This window comes from Caloenas nicobarica, chromosome 5 (assembly GCF_036013445.1).
Source record: "Caloenas nicobarica isolate bCalNic1 chromosome 5, bCalNic1.hap1, whole genome shotgun sequence".
Taxonomy (NCBI): Eukaryota; Metazoa; Chordata; class Aves; order Columbiformes; family Columbidae; genus Caloenas; species Caloenas nicobarica.
Window position 1 is genome coordinate 64,404,588 of NC_088249.1, and position 23,835 is coordinate 64,428,422.

A 23,835-nucleotide genomic window follows, 5' to 3' on the forward strand; every position below is an offset into this window, starting at 1 on the left:
ATTTTAACAGGATAAAACAAATGAGACTGCTCAACTCCTTATGAGAACTCATAAAGGCAACCTTACCAATTCACTTAGGAACAAGGAAATTAAAAATTATCATCATCGCTATCACCTACAGTGAGTAATTTATCATTCTTGCTCTTCAGTAGTATCATGTTCCAGCAGTGAGTGGCTACAACAAATACAATTAGACAGCTGGCCACAGAAGTGGGAGATAATGTGCTTTTGATGGAGTTTACCCAAGCATGGAGATGGAATGTTTGTCACCCACGCGGCAGAGTTGCTGCATTTTTATCACAAAGAAACCCCTCACTATTAAAACCCAACAATTTTGTGCTTTAAAAAGAATAAGAATCTGGCGATCACTGTAGGGGAAGCTACCGAAAACCAAATAGATCAGAATAATAAATCTTGCTTTGCAACATGATAGAGTAGTCTTTCCTTTAAACACACCTTGAATGTCTGATTTCTGTTTAACAGTGGTATCCAAAGCCAGATTTCCAACTTTTAGCTTAAAAAATTTAGTTTCTCACCTAAGGTTGAAATTAAAGACTTAGATGCTAATACTTATTGTTGGCTCCCAAGCGGAAGACTGGACATAGGAAATAAAACTGCCTAACATGTACAAAGATTTCAACAAGCAAAGATCTTCCCTTTTCAAAATAATTTTCTCTAGTCAACTCAACTTCTTTTTTCCTTCCTAAACATTTTAATACATCAGTCACGTCCTCTGGTTCATTATCCTTCTTTCATCCCCTTCCTCCCCCCCACTTTTTATCCACATCCCCTGCTCTGTGACAAGATCTCCTGGGAGCAATGAAGAGCTACTGCCACTTTCCTCCCAGGGGATATTGTTATTCAGCGAGGAATGATCAACCTTGATGGACTCACTGGGGAAACGCTGGCAAACAAAAGAGAAAGTTTGTCAATTGATTTCTACACTGAGGGTAATCACCACTATATTTTATGTCAAAAGCTCACACAGTGATCAACTCAGAATACAATTAATAGAATATTTTCCTAGCAACATTTACTAACTGATATTAGCCAGATGTCTCATTAAAAACAGCAGTGACAAACCGTAGCTCTTTACCAGGGAAACGCTCTTTCTTTCACAAGCTAATTAAATTTATTTTTGGCCATTATCTTTGTAAGAATGAAATCAAGTCAACTTGCACCACAAGTGCTTTGAAACAATTTCATAGAATGATCCCATGCAACCATTTTGTGCTTTGAAAATCTTCAATCCTTGAAAGCTAAAATAATGATAAACAAGCATAATTCTAAAAGATACTAATCGGTGGCAAACCACAGGAGGGAAAAATCAACAGAAAGAATGTGCGCTCTGAGAAAAACCTTGGCTTCCCCGCACCTCCAAAAAACTTCCGCAAAACTAAGAAGCACATTTAATGTATTTATTTTTGGTCAATCTTTCTGTATTTCTCAGGTGTATTACGATTTCTTTTTCTTGAAGACTTTTCTAATTCCTTGAAGAGGAAGAGAAGAAGAGAAACCTATTTAGAGCATTAAGTGTTTATTTTAAGGATATGCTGTATATATAATGCATATAAAATGCATTACAGGATCATCTGCAATAAACTTAAGATGCACTTACAGAGAGGCATCAGGTTGATCTGTTATGAGCATGACTTAACACTCTGCTAGGTTGAAGGGTTTGTTGTCACACCTGGGGGCTTCAGCCTGGAGAACAGGAGCTGAGGGGAGACCTTCTCGCTCTCTACAACTGCCTGGAAGGAGGTTGGAGCATGGAGGGGGTTGGTCTCTTCTCCCAAGAAAGAAGTGATACGACAAGAGGAAATGGCCTCAAGTTGCACCAGTGAAGGTTCAGATTGGATATTAGGGAAAACTACTTCACAGAAAGGGTTGTGATGCACTGGAACAGGCTGCCCAGGGAAGTAGTTGAGCCACCATCCCTGGAGATGTTTAGAAAGACCCATAGATGAGGTTCTTAGGGACGTAGTTTAGTGATGGACTTGGCAGTGTTAGGCTAATGGTTGGACTCTACGATCTTAAAGGTCTTTTCCAAATGATTCTATGAGGTTCATCACATACTCCTCTGCACCCATGCAGTGCCTCAGAAAGAAGCAGCATGGAAACCCACTCCCCACCACCCAATGACACGGTGTAAACTAGGAGGTGATCTGCAACAGGAACCATAAAACAACTAACATCTCACCATGCACCCCAGCTTTCCGCTTGTTCAGTTGTTGAAGACAGACCACTTAACAGAAGGAGTCAGAGTTCTGATGGTAACACTACCCTGAAGTTGCTTTGCTGTTGATAGCAACATTAGCAATAAGACAACCAAATCTGTCTTCATACTTTTATGGCACAGAAAGGGCTGAGAAAAAGCTGCTCTGAAATGAACATTAGATTGTGAGCTAAAAACCCCTGATACATATAAACAGATAAGGATGGATTTCCAGACTGCTATTTCTGTGAAATATATTTTTTTTGTAAATAAAGCAAAAATTTTCTAAAACATTCATATTTTAAAAATGCAAAACTCAGAACAGCCACGTACAAAATGCTAGAATTTTGGGACATGTAAGCAGCTTCCTCTTTTTGTGCAAAAAAGCCAAAAGCCAGTAAAACAACAAAACACAGATGCAAACAAGAAAAACATCAAATATCATTTTCAAAGGACAAATTGCAATCTTAAAGCATCTCCTCAAAAATTCCCAATATAAATAATGGACTTTTATTGTTCATTTACTGCAAGGTTAGGCAGCCTGATATGATGGATGAACTGTCAACCCCCAACTAAACTTGTACAATCCATCATAGAAAGAGTGGAAATTTCACTCAAAGTGTCAATAAACCTAAATGATGAAGTGCAAAATACTTTACAGAGTTCTGATCATTTTTTAGAACCTGCATTCACCGCAAAATTTCAGAAACACTGCTCTTCTCCCAGCTCCCTCCCCTTCTCCCTGGAAATCATAAAATGCAGGTGTACATCTTCATTTATAAGTCAATGATACCACAGAATCATAGAACAGAAATGAAGTTATCATGAAGGTTCAGTGCTAGCGAAAACAATATTTACAAAATAAGCTATTTTACTCTACCCAAACATCAAAAAGATTGCCAAGATTTTGTAAAGATTTCTGTTTAACTAATCAGTTATTGGAAAGTGGCCATATTAAGAAAATTAACGCAGGGCTGCACTGGAGCTTGGTCTGAAATCAAAGCTGACCCTGCCCTGAGGCAACTAGAATTATTATATGATTCCATGACAACTAAAGCCAGGAGATTTTTTTTTATGACTGCACAATAAAAATTAAATATTTCCATTTAATAAAAACCAAGAGGTTATTGTGTCTTAATTTGGTGATAACTGACAAATAATTATGAAGTATGTGTACATAGCTACTGACGCTAATAACAATTCTTTAAGGTATACATGTGAAAACTTCAGTTTATATCACGAACAAATTCTTATGCATCCTGTTATACCGCAGAAGCGGTAGCAAATGCAGCAGCATCAACTAACAGGCAGACCCATCCGAAAATGAAGTAGTATGTTGTTTTGTGTAGGTATCCAAGATTTTTACATTATATAGTAACATTTTTTGTATCAGAAGAAGCCTGCATCTCTTCTTCATATACACACACGAAAGCCAAATAAACCAGCTGCAGCAGACTTAACACAATATATTAAAAATGAGCTACAATTATCCCTCTGGACTTGATTCTGTATATGCTGTGACTTACATAAAGCTAAGCATGGAACTCCCAGCAGAAGTATCACAACACACCAGACTACAAACATTTTAGATTTTACTACAGATCTCAGAGCCTGCTACAAACTTTTGCCAAATTTGAGGAGGATATTTAAATTGGTAGAAAGCATTTATAATTGATGTTGAATGTAGAAGCATATTACGTCAATCATAAAATCTGTAAAAATTAGGTCATCCTGCCTTTGCTTATTATTTAGTGTTTAAAAATATAATCCATTACTTTAACCTGAATGGCCACCAGACTCTCTCATCTGAACCTAATTTTTATCTCAAGTGCCCTACCTAATGATAATGCTACAAAAATCCTCTATTTGATTCCAACAAAGAAAGCAAGCTGCGCATCATACCTAGGTCAAAGCAAAAAGTTATCCTCACACAGGTACCAGTCTAAACATTTCTAAATATTCATGTTGAAATATCTAATTTGCTTTAGCTTTAAACACATTCATAGCATCTTTATTTCAGAAGTCACTTACACCCTTACATGAATTATGTTAAATAAAAATATTTAGCTATCTTCCTCGACTTATACTTCAAAAATGGAACACAAAACACACAACATAAATTGCATGAGCACTTGCAGAAAAAATAGGGGACATTTTTCATTAATCCAAAACTCAGTGTTTTCCTCTGTTTTCTCATAGCTAGCAAATACTGAATGAGCAAGAAGAAAAGCAGCAAAATAAATGTGTATTTATGTAAACTCATTTTGAGCAACGTAGGCACAAATTCAAAGAAGTGTTTGAAAGATGCCCCAGTACTGAGTTTTCATTTAATTCTAGAGCTCGGACTGAAAACTTTTTTCTTTTCTTTCTTTTCATATTGACTAGTGTTTGACAGATGAATAATATTTGAGTGAGATGACAGATTTGCTGGAGATTCTTCACTCAATGCAGTATAGTCTGGAAGATGAATATGCTTGTGTTTCCCGTAATTAGAAATTCTCTTCAATCAAATTCCACAGCCTTTCTAGAAGTAGTGTTGTTCTGAATATCAGTCATATTAACTTACATAAAGTAAAAGTACCAGCTTGCATCCAGTAAATAAAATACATGTAAACACCCTGGTTATCAACCAGTGATTTAATAGATGCAGATTTTAATTATCTATTTGTTCCCCCTCAGTTTTCACATATAAAGTTAATGAACTTCCCTGTCTGAGAAACAGTTTGCTATATGACCTGCTATATGTTTGTTACATGAGCTGTAGTCTACCTTTCCCATACCTATTTTGTTTTCCACTCTTTTTACTAAACTCAGAAAAGCTCTTCTGTGAATAGCGAATGCATCATTCTTGAGCACAACGGTAACAACATGTCTGAACAGAAAACTCTTATTTCAGAAAATGTGCTAGAGAACAGAACAGAACAACCTCAGTGCTAAGGCTCCTTATCTATTACTTTCCTCATCACCTGTATGATACCATAACACTATTACTGGAGTTTTACATTCATCTCTCTTCGCAAAAAGGGCTCATTTTACACCTCTGTACTGCAGAAATGAATGTTTCAAGGCAAGAACTGATGATAAATGAAGCTTAAATTAATGCACTGTCTATTAGTCCAAGGCGATACTGACCATAGATGAAGAAACTAAAATTGTCTTACCGTACACTTCGTGCTCGCTGTAATGGTCAGGGTGAAATCTGAAGAGAATTGTAAGTCTGGAGTGGATGCAGTGTTACAGTCGATATGCTGTCAAAAGGAATAATACAATTCTATTGGTAACTGCTGAATTTAAATTAAGATCTTTCTTTGGATGAAGGTTGTTCAGTTGCTTCCATAAAAGGCAGTTCTCCTAGGGCAATATTAATTCAGCTCTCCAAAAATGGGCAAAGACTTAAAAACCACCTAATCCTGTGTGCACACTGACAAAATACCTAAAACTCCTCTTCCCCAAATGTCACAGTAAACAGATATTTTGACTAGTAGTGGTTTGGAACTAGATATAGTAGCTCACTATGTCCAATAAAGTTCCTCTTGAGTAACTTTCTTGATGACAGCTGCCCACTGTTGAGATTAAGTAGCTTTCCAGGCATCCAAACCGATATCCTCAGCAGCAATTAGTTTATAGGGCCACAATTTCTCTAGTCACTTCAGCTATATGAATAAATTCAGAGTTTTTATAGAGCAATAAGCTTCGGTTTTCAGTTCTTCACAAAAATTTCACCACATTTTTTCACTGTACGAAGTTCAGTTGACATACTCAGCTAAAATGCATTATCTGAGATCATCATATACTGCAGAAATTGTCATATAAATTATTAATCCGTGTTTTTATGTTGCCTCATCTTTCCTTATGGAATGTTTTTCTTCCTGAAAAGTTACACTATAAAGTATTCAAAACGAGCAGCAGCTAATCTGAGAACACACACTAAAACATCTTCTGTAATAATCATATGATAAATTGCAACATTTTTAAACTTTCCCTTAAAAATACAATCCATTTGTTCTGTGGAAAGGCTACTGATTAAAACAATTTACCTATAATGCCACTGTTGCTCAACTCATTAATTTTACTACTTTGTACTGTTAACTCCAGCAAATGAGCTCATGCATTGACTTGAGGTTATATTAAAAATCATGATTGTTACTGAGAACAAATGAGTATGAAACCATTAAGCACAACAGTGAAATGCTGCATGATGACAAACTCCACTAAGCACACACACCTGAGCCGGACAGTGACTGCTCATGATGGTATATATTAGAAAAGGACATGTGCTATTACCAGTAAAGCATTTTCCTTCTAAAATGACAGCAGTTTGTAGACTACATCGGGCAAATTTAAGTATAGTTATTGTTATCAACACTTTCCAGATGTTGTTTTAATTTATTTGTTTGCCTAACGAACTGATAAGAGCTCGACTTACCCACACAGCTGTTAATTTTGAGCATGTTACATGTTCATTTTCTGTATACCAAATGTGAGACCTATTTGCAAAAATCATTCAACTACACTTCCACTTGAATCAGAACAGGAAAAGTTATATTAAAAAAGGGCAGGTGAGAAAAATGCTTATGTTTCACTCTTTGCATAATCTGACCTCTCAGATGCCCAACAATTACGGCCTCAGATTTTTGATCTCATTACCTGTCTTGCGCATCTTCAATCACTTAAAGTAGAATTTATCTTCCCTATAATGACATATTTCAACAACTGTGTTGATCCTTACACTCAAAGAAAACAGACACTTGTAAGCCTCAAAGTCACTCAACTTATTATAGGTGTCCTTAGAAATTTTATTTCACTAACTCTAGAGGGAGTCTAGTCAACAAGCTCAGAACATAAGACCTATCCATAATCATCTATGAATAAAGAATCCTGAATAAAAAATAAATAAATAAAAGGATAGAAGGACAAAAATGAAGACGTACCTGAACAGAACAATTAATACAAGTCTTACAGTCTTATAACCAGGAACCTCATTGTATCTGTATAATTTTGAAGGTGTCAAAGTTTATGTGTGCGTGCATTTCCCCACCAACCCTCCACAAATAAAAAAGGGAAATTTCTAATCTGACTACTAAAAATTGGAGAAGGCTCTAGTATGGTACCTTAATGACACTGGCTGTAGATATCAGTGTGTTTGGATGCAGCACCTCCACAACAGCTTCTGGAATTACAGCCTTCTTCATGCAAGACATGTCAAAGCCATACACATCTTCCCAGAACAGTAGCTTGTCTGCATGCTTATTCAAATCCCCCACAGCTACTAGACTAATGGTGCAAATGTCAGGATAAACTGTAACAACAGAAACAGATCAGTGACATTTTCTTTTAGACACACAGAAAGAAGACTTCTTTTCTAGTGATTAATATCATAAAAGAACAAAGAACTTTTTTTCAACTCAGGGACAATGAACTTTTTCTGCTACATCATTTTCTGGAGTCCCATTTGTCCACAGAGGAGACTGGACACTGGAACTTAATTTTCCAACACTACTCTAGTAACAGTATTTCCTGTTCCTGAAAAAAATCTCTGTAGTTGAATCTTGCTGCCAGAAAATAACTGGAAACTTGATGTCTGAAGAAAATAATTTGGAACATCCTATTCTGGCTTCTATACAGAGACTGACCTAAAATATATTTAGTAACTGTAGACAGACACCCAAAGGAAAATTCAGGGGAGGCCTTTGCAATAACAAGAAACTTCTGTGAAAAGACCTTATTTCCAGAAAAGAACAAAATATTCTTACTCAAGAGTTCTATTCCTGTTTCTTATCAGCTCTGGTTGGTACTTGCTTTACAACCTAAAGAATTATTTCTGGGTACTGGAAAAGAATAACCACTGTGTCTGCATCTGAAGAGTATGGAAGTGACCCAACAGACAGAAGAGAACTTTCTCACTGATTTCCCCCCCACCCAGTTTTAGGATGACAGCTAACATTTAGGAATATCTTTGGATCACACACCTATTTACAGCTTTTCCAAGTAGTAATGGAAGACTAACATTTGCCTTTTTAGCAGCTGACGACAGCAAAGCCAATCAAGCTCTTGGAAATCTCCGATTGGAAAAGACACAAGGAACAGCTGTTATGAACACAGCTGTCTACAGCACTATTAAATAGTAAGAGAAGCTCCATTTATTTTCAGGTAGGTTTCTTTCCACAAAGAAATTGCTATGTTTTGTTTTTAGCGTTTTAAAGCATTTAAAGCCACATATTCTTGATGTGGCTTCAGAGAAAAGTGCCTACTAATAAACACCTTTATTTTTTTATTGATACACGAATGTGGCAGTGTTAATAAAACTGAAGATGAGTTTCTCTTTTCCTCCCCAAAATCTGTTGAACTGTAAAATTAATTTTGTCTTCAGCTCTGCTTGAAATTGTAGCTTATCAAAATTGAGTATGGAGAAATCATTCATATAACACGGTAACTCAGAAAATGCAGATTTTTTTTGCCTTGTAAAATATTGAAGGCCGAAACACCAAGTTGAAATTAAACCTTTTATAAAGCGAGAGTAGATTAGCCTAAAGGAAATAATCTTATAAATATTAATGATAAAGAAGTCTTCTCTAAAGAAACTTTTTTTTATATGAAGACATTTGGAATGACTAGTTTATGCAAAATATGACCACACTCACGTTTCTTGATTTCTGACTGTTTAAAACAGTATAAATAAATATCAGCAAGTTTAAACTGGAATCACACTGGTAAACTATCATCATCCGTACTTTGCAGATAAGGAACTCAAGGCAGAAGGTTTCTCCAGGAACAGCCTACAATTAACTCCACAGTTAAAAGGCAGTTTGATGAGAATTCAAAACAGGGAAGTGTTCAAACTGTCTTGTCTGAAACAAATCATTTGGTTCTGCACACCTGACAGCTGTCACATGCACAAAAATTAACATCTGGTGGTAGGAGGATTTGTAAGTAGTTTCTGGAGCCATCAATAAGGGATTTCCATTTCTCAAAGCTTTCATATTGCTGTTTACTACTGTGACAACTGCATTATGTTTGGCTTTACCTTCCAGTGTTTCAGACCTTCAAGAGACACCACTGATGCTTCAAAAAATAAAAGACAGTGTGAAACAGACAACAAGAGCAAGTGACTACAGCCTTTGAAGGAATATTTTTCAGGAAAATGCTCTTCATAGGATGCAAGGGGTATGGCAAGAACATTCAAGAGGGATGAGAAGAGACCAAATGCCCCTAGTTATAGAATGCACTTACAGGAGTGCGCTAACAGCACTACAAACAAAAATGAAAACCACAGCAAAAAGTGATCAACTGCTTTATAACCTTCCTTCCTCAGACTAGCCCATATTTCTGGGACACTCTGTTAACAGGAAAAAGCTTACCACGTCTATCAAGTGCAAAATATTTGAGTGGGATCATAATCAGTTTTTACTAAATCTCTTTATCTGCATAGCAAATCCTTAAATCAGCAGGGGAACTTCTGATTGATTATACAAAGTGCTTAAGAACAAGCAAAAAGGTAAACACTAATGCTCTGACCTAATCTGCATTTTCAGTTTAGCCTGTCAATAGCAACAGAACAGTAGACAATGTCTGTTCAGACTTCACAAAAAGAAATCCATGTTCCAGCAAGAGAGCCCAGGCAAATGACTAGCGATACATTAACTTTCAGATTCACAAACCCACTTATGTCCAGAAGCCTCTGCTGCATTGAAGTTTGCCTGGAAATGTAAGCATTTTATCTAAATATTAGCCTAAATAATCTGAATGCTATGGAGTTTTGTAAATGTTTAAAAGCATCTGCTTAAAATTTCATTTGCCATTTCACCCATTATCCTCAATCCCCCTGAAAATCCTCTGCTCTGTCTGCAACCCTGTAACACTTCCCTGTGCAATCCTGAGACTTGTCATTTTTTTTTCTGATTAAGCCTTTAATTTAATAATTATTCCTTCTCACAGGTGAAATGAACAAAATGCTGATTGGACAAAAGCACATATTCCTCAATGCTCTCACAGATTCATCGTTTTGACCATCTGTGTCCTTCTCGACTCAGTGCCCACAAGTCATCTGTCACTAGTAACAGCTCACGTGGTGAACAGAATACGATGGGAAATCCTTCAGCCCTTAGCAATGCCTCACAAACTCCAGGACGCTGAAGGGTAAAGGCAGCAATCCTCCAGATATGCAGGAATAATTCCAAGTGAATACCATCATCATTTTGATGTGAGCAAGCAAATAGTATTACATTTTGAATGATGCCTTCCTTATCACACCTCATCAATGTGCGCTGCACGCAAGTGTGTGCAAATATCAACACTGAACCAAGCAACGGCTCTAAAGAACAAACAGATGGGTCCTGGACAGTCAGAATTTTATGTTCCCAAATAAAGCTATTATATACTGTACACATTACCCTAGATAGTTTGGCATAATCCACTTCAACATGTCAATAGGCTAAATTGAAGTCATGATGATCTGACTGACTGAACACAAATCTAGACATTTGGATTCAGTTCCCAGCTCTGTCACTAAAAGATCTGGCCAAATTGCAGCTGCTTCTATTGCTTTTCTCAGCTTTCAAACAGTCCCTGTAATAATGATCTTGGGCTCAATAGTAAAAAGTGGCTTGAGACGAAATTTAAGCTTTATGGCAGATTCAGGAGCTTCTCTGGTAGGACTTCACCTCCGAATGAGCTCTTAGTTTTGGCTCATGTGAATTTGGACATGCCCACAGTTCTGCTGCTATTCATCTACACCGCAGAATGTCCATCTTGCTAAGCTGCCCCCTGAGCAACTTTCTCAGGAATCTCAGGCACAGCCATTTACCTGCTACACAAGCTGGCGGAAAAGCAGTCATTATAAGCATCTTAAGGAAACAGCGTTCCATTTAAAAATATTGAACTTCTGGTGCTTTTCAGAAGGCTTTGGTAGCAGCTAAACATAAAAGGATCCCTTAACAATTTTAGGGGATGTCCCCAAATCTAATTATATAGCAATGTAAAATTACCGGCATATACCTATACAGAGCACGCTACAACAGTGTTCCAGATCTGGCTGGACTATGCTGTGTTACTGAAAATAAAAAAAGCTTGTATTCTGTCATACTGTTCAAGTGGCTTCTACATATTTTAACACATGAACAGTAATCTCTTGCTCATATATTCAGCTCTGTGACTGAATGTTGAACAATTGCATAAAACTGCCTTTTTTTCTGCTGCACTCAGTAGCATACAAAAGCTCACTGCAATCAAAGGGAAGCGCTGCAGCGAGCACTGTTACATAGTCATTAATCCAATCATTAAGTCACTGTAGTGAAACTAACTGTGTGCATGGTTAGCACAAAAGGGAAAAAAAAAAACCAACCCAGACTGATGACTACAATTGAAAAGGTCAATATGAAATACGATACTGACAAAGGAATTAAGCACAAGGAATAAAATATACGCAGAACTCGTGCAGAAAACTGCATCACACGAGGAATAAATGTTTACAGGCATTTAGACACTGTGTACGATGATGCTACCTAAGCTACTTAAAAGGATAAAAAGAACTCTACTTCAAAATAAAACCTTTTTTTTCTGTCACTTCCCTACCCTCCAACCACAAAGAAAAAGGATATAGTCCTACCAGGATGGGATAGATACGCTGAACAAAACAATGTGATTCCGTTAGTTATTTCATGTGGCTTCTTCGGTTTGAAACTATGTCCTCCCCAACGCAACCCCCCTTGTCCAGGAAAACATCCTATGTATTTTTCCCCTAATTCATAGTAGCTTACCGAGTGCCACATCTTACAGAATAAAACTTATCCTCTGTTCATAGCTATGCAGAAACTGGGATCTGAGAGGGGAAAACAAATGCCAACATGTGTGGGCAGAAGTAGGGAGGAAAAATTTAGACTGTACTTAAGAATAAATAACCCCCTCTATTCTTAAAAATACTATGAACTTGAGACCTTGCTACCATATCCAATGTTCTTCTATTACCCATACAGTAAATTAATGCCTTGAAGCTCATGCTAATGGAAACATTTTTCATTCAGACTGGCAACTTTCTCATCCATGCATAGCTTATTCTAAGTCTCCCAGTTCATTTAGTTTCCCCCCCAGAGCTAAATTTATTAAGAGAATTATGCGCACCAACCTGAGCCTCCCTCTGCCAGGTACTTGTCCTTTGCATAGATGACAGAATCCAGCATTGACTCAAAGAGAAGGAAATAACCCTGTTTATAGAAAAGGGAAAGAATTTAGAAATCATCAAGTTTCTTATGTAGCCTATTTAATCAATATACAGATAGACTTCATCATCACAGTTTAAAAGACTTTATATGCCCATACACCTCAATAAGAATCAGCAGCCAGTGAATTTCTCAACAATAGCATTGTCACTTCAAACCTTTAGTTTCATCAAGTACGATCTTTAATTTCCTAAAGTGCAATTATCTAGCACCTACTAAATTAATAAACTATAGGCAATAAATACCCATCTACAATGATGATTATCGCATAAGAGTCCTACAACATCAAAAGAAACAAAATTCATCTCAAGTCTAATGAAAAGCTGTATGTATTGATTTTTTAGTAATAACTCTGAGGCTCCATACAGAAAAAAAAAAAAAAACACACACCAAGAAAATCCCTTCCCACTTAGAACTGCAAGTAACATTAAAATTATTGTCAGAGAAACACCAAGTAGACTGCGTCTTTTCTTCACATTTGCCCTGCACCAGCTTGGGCAGTGCTTACAAAGACAGGCGGAAATAAATCATATACCAAAGACACAAGTTCTCTGGATGTTCTACATGATTTAGCAGCACCTGAACTTAAAGCGTTCTCAGGATAAAAATGGTTAGAACTAGATTTGTGTAGGTTTTTTGGTGCTGGGCTTAATTTTATAGCAGGTTAATCATACTGCTTCAGTTGCTTAGAATAACTTATTGTAAACTTAATCAAGTCAGACACTTTTCAAAACAGAAAAAAAATATTAAACGTTTCTGAGATAAAAAACATATAGCAGCATTACAAAAAGTTAGTATTTTATATAAAACATCTGGTTTCTCAACTACTTTTAAGTAAACTGAAAATTTCTAAGAGATACAAAGCCCTTTGCTTTCCTATTGATTTACTGATTTTACACCCTTCCTATCATTCATGTTCGAGTGTGAACCTTATTCTTGCTGAATATGATAACATTTCATCCACATACACATGTTTACGACATCAAATAAATTAAGACAAATCATACAGGCATACATTTTGGATTTTCACTTAGCATCCCAATTCTCATTTTGCTTAAAACACAGCTTAGTCATATGGCTTGATTTATACACTGATTGCTAGTAGGAAAGAACAAAAAAAAGACAACTGGAAGGCCGGACTTTGGAGCTGCAGTCCTACAAGCCCAGTCAGCAGTAACCAAACAAAGCAAAGAAGAATTTTTTTCCTTCATCTTTGCACAGTCATAAGGATTAGTATTTTCTTTATTTTGTATTTTTGAAGTCATGTCACATTATTGAAGACAGACAGCACTGCATGGGAACTGCACTGCTACGATACTAAGTTTACTTCATGTTTATGCCATCTTGGATGTTTATTTTGCATCAGGCTCTCACAACAAAAAAATACTGCAAGTTCAGAATTGCTTATAAACATCACCACGCACACTGCAGCCTTCAGAACTCAAAACAAAACTAGAAAACCAGGAGCTTGAAGCATGATGTACTTGTATTCAACAAGAGCACAGTTTGAAAATAATGGAAATGCCCTTTTCTTCTGGAAACAGGACAGCACTCTAATGGGCACCTTTCTTCCAAATATTGCCTGTTCTTCCACTTTACTTGTATGAAGTCCTTAGAGTAAGTCCCAGAATAAAGACTACTGCTTTGCAAGCAATCTGACTTTTACTAAGCTTTGCAAAATAGTTGAAAAGACCAAGAGCTCCTATTGCATCAGGCAGAGATGATTTTTTTTTTTGCCTACAGCAAGCCAAAAGCACAGAATGGAACCAGAGTGTTCTTTCTTTAATTATTCTTATTCTTGCAGTTTTAAAAATAGAATATGTTTGGTACATGAAAATTATTTTCAGATGCTTTTGACTGAAAATGAGTCGTTTTCACAGTATTTTAAATGTGACCTCTAGGACCTATCTTAAGACCAGTTACCAATAAGTTACAGAATGACATTTTTATGGGTCAGCTTTTCACTTATTTCTTCCTGCCCTAAATGCCCATCACCTACAACATCTGCCAATCAAGTGTCAGAAGTACAGCTGGAAGACATACCTTCTCATGAGAAATACACTGTCCTTTCCCTGACCTTTCCACTCTGGCATCGTTGGTTCTCAACCCCCCTCCCAGTTCTATCTCCCCCCCGCTCCCATTCATTACACCGTTCCTGTAAGTTACATAAACCGTCAATGGTACTGAATCAAGTCATTTATTACTTATACTAAAGTATTTTGCTCAGTGTGCTGTGCTCATCTATAGTGTAATTTAGAATGTAATTTCACAGGCGGGTGCCTCACCTGTAGGGGTGCTATCTGGAAAGAGAATTATATACCCGACGTCTTTTCCCCATGATGCTGTGGGGCACTCTTGCTTCCACCCCAATAATGTTCGGGGCTTTGGTTTTTTTCTTAAGCCTGCATTAGCATCCTCAAAATTAATTACTGCAAAGAGATCTCCAGGATACAAATCTGTGAGCTGAATATTAATAATTCAATCTTGCTACTGGCTAAACTAAGACACATAAAAGGTGATGGGTTCTCTGCTACACAGCACATCTTAAATGTTAAGCTGTCATATGACGCATTTTCTACTAAAAAGCTTGCCATTTCTTTCTCAAAATGAACATGAAGTTCCTTATTTTTATTTTTTTCAAAACTTAAATTATGTTCTCCAGCTAACAAAACACACCCCCACACACATAGAAACAGATTTGGACAGGAACAGAAACACACAGCACTATCAAGTTACATCCAAGCACATGTCTGTCCTATGTCATGTCCATCCAAGAAATCACCTATTAAAGTGCATGAATCTACTGACAAATTTGAATCCAGAGGAATCACCACATCTCTTCTATGTCCCTTACATCTGTATTTTGCATTTGTAACAGAATTAAAAAAGGCTCTCAAAGCTTTGATGGCTTAATATCCTGCATTGTTAAATTTTTTCTGTTATTTGAATACGCTACAGCACTCTAAAATTTATTTTCGTTTTAATTCAAAACTACATTAAAGTATTTTACCAGGAGATGAAAATGTAAGTATAGGAAGTTCTTTTAACATTAGCACTACAGTATTTATCATGGTATTCTTCATGAAGTGAAGGAGATTAAGCTCTTTAAAAGCTTCAAGACACAAGAACAACATTGAATTTCAAAATATACCTGATTGTGTGGGAAGTATTAAAGAAACACGCTTTGCTTAAAACACAAATGACTTCAGATTAAAAAATGCCCCTTCATGTACATTTCTCTTACCCATTCCTATCAAATACCTTAGTGGAACTTGGTTTTGCCTTCACTTATTTTCTATTTATTACTGAAAGCCACATATATATTAAGAACCCTTTTCAAAAAGTGGTATCAGCATGTTCACAACAGCAAGAATTAGCAGAATTTTTAGTACAGCGGAAAAAACATATAAGGATAGAATTGAGAAGAAATATTTAGCTACTGGAATAAGCGTTGTGTCTCCCTCCCACCTTCCATCAAAGACCCATTTCTTTATTTTCTGTAACGTAACTGAACCCAGTTTCGTACTCCAGATTCAGTAAGGCACAACAGTGAATATTCAATAAAATGAAAGGCAGCTATCAAACCACTTGCCCAAAAAGTGAACCTTTTTTTTCTAAAACCCTATCAGTATAAAAAAAATGTATTATTTTCTTAACCTTAAGTTTCTAACTACAAGGTTTCCATTGGATGTTACAGAGAGTAAGTGAAACAGACCGGACAATGGATTCTGATTTATAACGTAAAATGTAATCCTGCATTAACAGATGCACAAAACTGATGCAGCCCACTCAATTCTGTGAAAGATTACTTTTTATTCGACAAAATCCCCCCAAAACCTGTAGCAGATTTAAATGAGAAGGAGTAGCTACACAAACTCTTCCACATACCCTGCTGCAGCACCATTTCCCTCATGCTAAGTCAGCCTTCATGCTGATCTCCCATGTAGGATTTCATTAAAAAAAAAAAAAAAAGATAAATAATTCATTACTGACAGAGCAAGCCCACACATTTCAAACCCACAGCTTGACTTTGTTATTATGCACACCCTGTTGTGTCCTTAAGCACATGTAAGATGTGTGAGAACACCAAAGCGACAATCTGATGAGCAGAAAAGTGATACCCATTATTAGTGTTGGCAAAAAAGAAAATATTTTCATGCAAGAAAATATAATTCCTTTATAAAAAACATTTTGATGTAAAGAAATTAGAGCATTCAGATACTTAGTACACTCTTTTCTCAGCATTTTTAATAAACACAAAAAAGCTCAATTCTTACGTAAAATTATAAATTACTGTGTTATAGAAAGAGAAGGAGATGCATTAATGCATCTCCAAGTACTAACAGAAACAATAGAGAATATTAACACTACATATAGACCAGTAAGTGTTTAAAAAGTACCATCACTGTATATTTCCATCACAGAAATGGGGGGAAGGAAGGAGGAAAGAAAAGATTGCTTCCAGTGTTACAGCCATGCTCACTTCCTAGTCCTTTTCCCTGGATCCTGAATACCTCCCATTCACAGCCCATCCTAATATCACTTCAAAATTATCTAACACACACACAAAAAAGGAAGAAAACAGATATTAGCTACCTGAGAAATGATAAAATTAAGAGACAAGAGCACTGGATTCCATCCTTGGTTTGGTTTAATTTGAGAGTCCATCTCTTTCCCAGTTTTTCCTTGTGTAAAACTATTTCATATTCAGTATTGTAAAGCACTGCATAAAAATGCAATTTATGACAAACCATTATACTCTTAACATTATATTTGAAACAACCATCTCAGACAATTGTCTCTCACAGTAAAACCCCTTACAAACAAGAAATGTAGATATTTCTCAAGTTAATAAAACTCTCAGCCTCTAGCTTTATATTCTTAGCTAAAGAAAGGAAGTAAAAGTATATTGAAAAAAAAAAATCTGCACACAGATGCAGCTGGGTAAGAACATCCCAGAAAAAACATATATATTTTGTTTCTTTCTGCACCCATCCTTTCAATAAGCAGCCTATTAAGTTTACAGTTACGCTACCAAAATCCACATGGGCAATAACACAGCCACCTTTGGATGTTGACAGCAAATATTTTCCTGTCAAGCATTCAATTTAACAAAAAAATGAGCTTCAGCACTTTGCAGAGCATCTCTCTTTTCAAACTTACATGCTGCGTGTAAAATTACTCTAATTTCAGTAAAACATCACTGTTTCTTAAAATTCGGTATCTATGGGGAGAAAATATATATGCGATCCTGGCTGAGAGCAAGCCTACGGTGTATACAACTTGCAAGTCCTTTCCCACCACCTGTAAAAACAGTAGTACCTTCAAAACAAAATTCTAAACTTCTTAAGAAACTTGAGTATTTGAAAACCATTTTTGGGTCTAGTCACTAACTGACAAGGTTTTTCATTCATTACGCGAAGGTGCAAACAAATCACTGATGTGGGTTCAAATAGGCATCTGCATCAGATTGCCACTAGGCAGTGTATACAAATAACCAATTATTTGTACCTTTTCTTAGAAACTGAATTCATGGAAGTCTACGGTTTGAATAAGAAGTTAAGAGTTTTGCTTTGTAGGTGTCCTACCACACAAGCAGACAAGTAAAAAATGTTAGAGGCTGTCACCTGTAACGTGAACACTAACAATAACTTACTGTTTCACAAACTAAGGTATCAAAAGTTTCACAAATCAGAGCTCCAGGCAAGGACTGTGCATCAGACGCTTACGGCCCTGCTATTGAGTATTAATCAGTCCTCGACAGGGAAACCTCTATAAAAACAAGGTCACCAGTGAGATCTTCTATAAAATTAACCCATTCTTACATTCAAATAACCTTTCTCCATGAACTGGAAGACTCTCTCCTTACAGAATCAGTTTTGTGAGCAGAACAGGCTATTACTTGGCCATCCGTGTGTTCTTTCTTAAGGCAACTTGGTTTATTGGATGAAGCAGCTCTTCACCTGCGCATCCTTGCTCTCCTGGATCCCAGCAGACAAGAAGTCCTAGTGTCACTCAGGCTGCACGCTTCGCCCATGTTTTTTTAAGAGGAATCCAGAGCTGTCCTCAGAGCGAAAAGGTCTAAATTGATGTTTTTTTCAGGGTATTCAGTAGTCCAACAGGTCCTCAATCGTCAGCTATCTGCCTTTTGGACACCAACAGAGCAGCTCGCAGCTCATCACACCTTCCACCGTCTTTCTCAGCAGTTTACATACTGGTTTTCATCACACACAGTCACACGGGTGCCATGCTCATGGTGTGATTTTAACAATGTCAAATGCGTATACTTCAGATGTCACAAACAACACATTTAGTCTTTACATTAAAAGCAAGATCACTGCTCATTTCTTTGATGGGCTTAAATAAAGCCACTGAAGAGACAGTTGCTCATAATTTGGTCTCTAAACCTGGAATGTGACAAAACCATATCCAGATGAATTTAAAACTGAAAAAAATATTACTTTGGAAGATGGCAAATATAGATCTGAAACATAATTTGGCTATATATATACGCAGTGTAACATTTAAAATGCTTCTCCCATTTTTTGGATATTTTTAAGGGAACAAATCTAAATACGAAGGAGAAGCAGAAGTAGCAAGCAGTTTGCAGAAGCCATAGGTCACACAATTAATGGTCAACAGAAGCCCTTACATTGGAGATGCTCATAATGCAACCCCTGTAGCTTTTACAATAGATTGTTCTATGTGCCATCTTTCTCAAAAATCCTGTTCTAGAAACATTTCTGGAGGACGCAGTATTTTTCCTCTCTCCAGCCTCAATTCTTTTGCTTCACACCTGTTTTTAATTTTCTGATATTCCACACACAGCTCTAAAAAAGCTGATAGTCTTAAGCACTGCTCTGTACCAAGCAAAACAAAGCTATGGCTCCACAAAAGGATTTGATGTTTATTAGTCTAAAAGCAGTTTGTTTGCTAAACAGAATAGCAACTTTTCCTGGTTTTGTTACAAAGAAGAAACATTGTTGCCATTAGAATGTTCCTCCTAGTCCATCCATATTCTCTAAATAAAGGGCTGAAAATTGACACATACAGAATTCCTTTTTACTCTCACACTTGGCATTTCTAACATTTTCAAGCAGTTACATTCACACATAAACCACAGATTTCACACTGATATCATGTAGGGAAGGAAAAGAAAAAGCAAATTCACATGAAAAAGCTAGACAAAGAGGAATCTTCATTTGCATCTAGGCAACATAATGTTCCTTTCTGGACAGCGTTGGAACAGTGTGTACGCTGTCCAGCTATCAATCTTACTTCTGTGGCATTGTCCTCTTAATCTCTGTAGTGCAGCAACCCATAAAAATGCTAACATTCCTAAATATTTAGAATACCTAATTAAGTGAAATGCACATGGCTATGTAATTATGACATTGAAAGGTAAATTAGCACACAAACGGGAAACATGGAACATTTGATACTTCATTTCTTACGAGAGCTGCTTTTTGAAATCCTCTACTTCACCTTAGAGGCACTGATTTACAACATGACTTGAGCTCTTAAGCACCCAAATTGCATTTAAAACCAAATCTTGGGCTCTAGAATGAGAAATGGGATTTTGGGAACATTATTCTTGGTGCATGTTTTAGGCATCTGATTAGAAGTTTCCCTGAAAGAACTATAATTACATTCTAGCAAAGTCACTATACTGTCAGAAATTATCAACCATAACGCACTATTTTTAAACCACTAGTTTAAGCCAATGGTTTAAACCTTCCTTGAAACTAGTGACCTAAACACTAAATTGAGCTCATGCTTCAAATAACATTCATTATAGCACTGGAGGAAAAACTTCACAGATTTGCGGCACACTAGAATACATAATATTTAAAAAACCCCAACCAAACAACAAAGCCACAGAAAAACCAAAGCAAACAGTTTATTTGCACCTTTACCTGGAAACTAGTTAGATACATATGGATATGACCTCTCTCCCAAAGGCCCTTGTGTATAGTAGAACAGCCACGGTTTGGAGAAAAAACACCCAAACAGGTAACTTTGAATGTCAGTTATCATTATTGATCTTAAATTTGAAGATCAAAAGAATTTTTCCTTTAAGTCCAAACAGTGGGAATTACCATGAAAAACCCCTGTATTTTAAAGCACTTTTTGAAGGTCTGTGATATGAGAAGACTAAATAGAACTCCACAAAAAAAGAGTCACAAGGGGTGTTTCCTACCACATTTTTGATAGGGAACAGACTTAGTCGCTATGAAGTTCAGCCTGGCACTGGGTCTTCTCACAGAGATTTCTTTATTCGGATCAACGGCAGGTAGCAAGCACAACTTGTGTAAGTGATCAGTCAGTACGTGAAAGAAAGGTAACAGGCCAAGAGGCTGAAATCCATTGGATTCTAGGAAATGGCTCCTTTATACCCTGCATGCTGCATTTCCCATTGCCCATCATCTCTACTATGTAGGTTTAAAATCAGTTATTCTTATACTTAGAACAATGCAGTGAATAGTAACACTGGTTTTTAAGCTCTCCATGTATTTGCAGATTTCCCAGCATGTGTCTGCTCCTCACCTCCTTATCACCTTCCCTCACAGCCAGCAGTCTTTAGCTGTCTTTGCAGTCTAAAGTATTTTACTCTTCAGAATGATCTAGCTAGATGACTAATACAATATTTCACCACTACTTTCAGCTGAGCAACCACAATAGTTTTATTCAGGAATACAGAGTACATCTGTAGACTTGTACACTAACTACATAACAGAAACTTACTGCTGTACCCAAACCAGCTCAACTGTACTCTAAGAACTTTGGCTGAAAGACTGTGATCAGGAATGGTACCCGAGTACCATATAATCAGGACCGACATCCCATCTCCCACATTGTCAAAGACACTGTTTGCAAGCATGACAATTTTTTTGTTAAAAAAAAAAAAAAAAGAGCATCGCTTATAGAACAGTTTTTCAAATTAAAAAAAAAACCACATTTTTTCCTGAAAATAACTATGTTTCTAAAAGAATATTCATGAACCTTACCATCCATTCAGATATAATTACATCCACTTTTTCCAAAGGCAGATCTACTTCTTCAATTCTTCCTTTGACTAACGTAATGATATTTTCAAGTTTATTTAATCTGCAAGTCACAACATAAACAAATGAGTTTATATTTCCAATTTATGCTGTCAAGAGAGATATACTGATGTCTATATTTTGCATTTTCCCCCCCCATAATGGTTGTTTTTTAACTTATCAAGAAAGCATTAAAATGTAATACTTGTCAGTTATATTTCAGAGGGAATGTTTCCGAGTATCCAAAAACTGCAGCAGATTAAGTGCCAGGCAAAGATGGCCGATAGTAGATCTGTGCTGTGCATACAAATGTGTAAGCTTCAGAAAGCAGGCAAAAAGAGAAAAGGACAATTTAAAATGATGCTTGTCTTTAGAGTTGCTTGTTCCCAGTTCTCCTTCTTTGACCCTCGTAGCATAGGTATGTGGTGATTAGAGCCCACTCATCACACTGGGACAGCGATGGAAATTAGCTTCCTCACAAAGCTGTTTTGCACGACTTGGTTTTTTATTTAACAAAACTAGCTGCAAAGTCACAGAGAACAAACATTCCCTCTGGATCAGTATTACAGTTATTCCACAATAAAGGCATCCTCCCCACTGCGATTTTGGCCAGAATCAACTGCAGTAATCAGGTATTACCTCATATGCAAGTAATGGTACAATCATCTCGCGTAAGGAGAAAGGTACTGTGAGGTGACTACAGTTTTTAAAACAAAAACTGCATGACAGTGAAATTACTAAATACGTAAATGCTTGAAATTTAGTATTTTTCTCCTTGGCAAACCATACTAGTCTTGCACATACCATTATCGTGATAGCTATCCTTATGGAGGGCAGAAAAGTATTCCTACCAAAGAAATTTATCTTTCCACTGCAGTTATCTCTGCCCTTTCCCTCCCTATCCTGATATCTTACTCTTACATTCTGTCTGGCTTTCAATGCAGACTAGTAATCACATTAAAAATTCCATCTAAAAGACAATGGGAGAAACATCAGAATGAAGGGAGGAAAAGAAAAGGGTCAAAGGGCTACTTGAACATGTGGGCTGTTGGAAAGATCAATTAAATACTCTACACACGACTGTCTTATGTTAGAAGAGTAGCAGTTCATCACTAATATCATATTTAATGCTGTAAACAGAAAAAACCCCAGAAGTTCAAACTGAAAAATAAAAGACTAAAGGCTATCACCCACAACAATATTTTAAGAAGGACAAAAAGAGAATTAAGGATAACTTCCTAGATTACCACATACAAGGACATGCTTTAAAACAAAAGAGGAAAAAGATTGATTTGTTACATACTTGTTTTCAAATGTAAGGTACAAAAAAACCTAAAGCAAAACAATGTCGTTTACACATTATATAAAAAACTGCTGAGATGCTATTTAGGAAGTATACTTCAACTTTCTATTCCAGCATAACAGTGATGAACAACAAAAATAAGTCATTCACTGCACTCAAAATTTTACAGGCAGCTGTTCAATGTAAGAAAAATAGAAAGTATGCATTTAGTGAAAAATAACTTTACTATGTGACCTTGGGAAAGAATCATGCCACTCAGGCCACTTATTCCAGTTTACTTACATGCAAGGGTTGGACTGTTTCTAGTAATTCACATGCTAGAAATGAACCTGAATTCTGGGAGGGACAAAAGCTTGAGGATATACTTTAATCACAGGTGGAAGTGCACTGCAGTAGTCATTTTTATGCAGAGTTTTTAGTATTCCAATAAATATTTGTTACCCCATTACAAGTTTGTTAGCTTTATTCCTTTAGGAAAAGCAGCATGTTTAACAAGACAAATATAAATTTTTATGTGAATTGAAAACTTTAATGTGAATGGAACCTTTCATAGCAGAAGGTATCGATAAACGTGTAGCCTTAGCAATGGTTCACTGTGTACTTCAAGTGGCAATTCATCACTCTCAAAGTTTAAGAGTTTTTATTTGTTGTTTTTCTTAAAGGCTTGCCCTTCTCACCAAAGGTAATACATGTTGGCTTATACTTCTATTCCCCTCGAAGTATAAATAACACATAAAGGACTTTTTGTGCACTCGTTGAAAGATATAAACAATCCTAAGTTTGCCATCTAGTACATTAGAAATAAAACACAATTTCACATTTGTAACCACCCTGAAGATGTCAAGGATTCCTGGGAAAAGTTTTCTTTAAAGAATGAGTTCTTGTACCATAAAAGTATTTGTTGAAGTTGCACCTAACACTTAACATGGTACTTTTCTTAAACAGGCCTTTATTTAACAGAATAACTTGACAGCATCCAAGTGTGCAGTGCTGCATCTCCCATGTGTGAAGTGGTATCTAATCTAAAACTTGTGCCTAGACAATCTTATTTCTGCATGA

General features: G+C 36.5%; 1 protein-coding gene across 2 annotated transcripts in view; it reads right to left on the minus strand.

The window, feature by feature from the left end:
* PRMT3 (protein arginine methyltransferase 3) overlaps window positions 1–23,835 on the minus strand; it is a 54,410-nt gene that overhangs the window by 14,652 nt on the left and 15,923 nt on the right. For both annotated transcript variants that reach the window (XM_065635925.1, XM_065635924.1), the window contains exons 10-13: window positions 21,438–21,537; window positions 12,336–12,414; window positions 7,327–7,514; window positions 5,377–5,463 (exon numbers count right to left, since the gene is read on the minus strand). In XM_065635925.1, coding sequence (XP_065491997.1) covers window positions 5,377–5,463; window positions 7,327–7,514; window positions 12,336–12,414; window positions 21,438–21,537 — 454 coding nt within the window. The remainder of the gene's footprint in view (window positions 1–5,376; window positions 5,464–7,326; window positions 7,515–12,335; window positions 12,415–21,437; window positions 21,538–23,835) is intronic.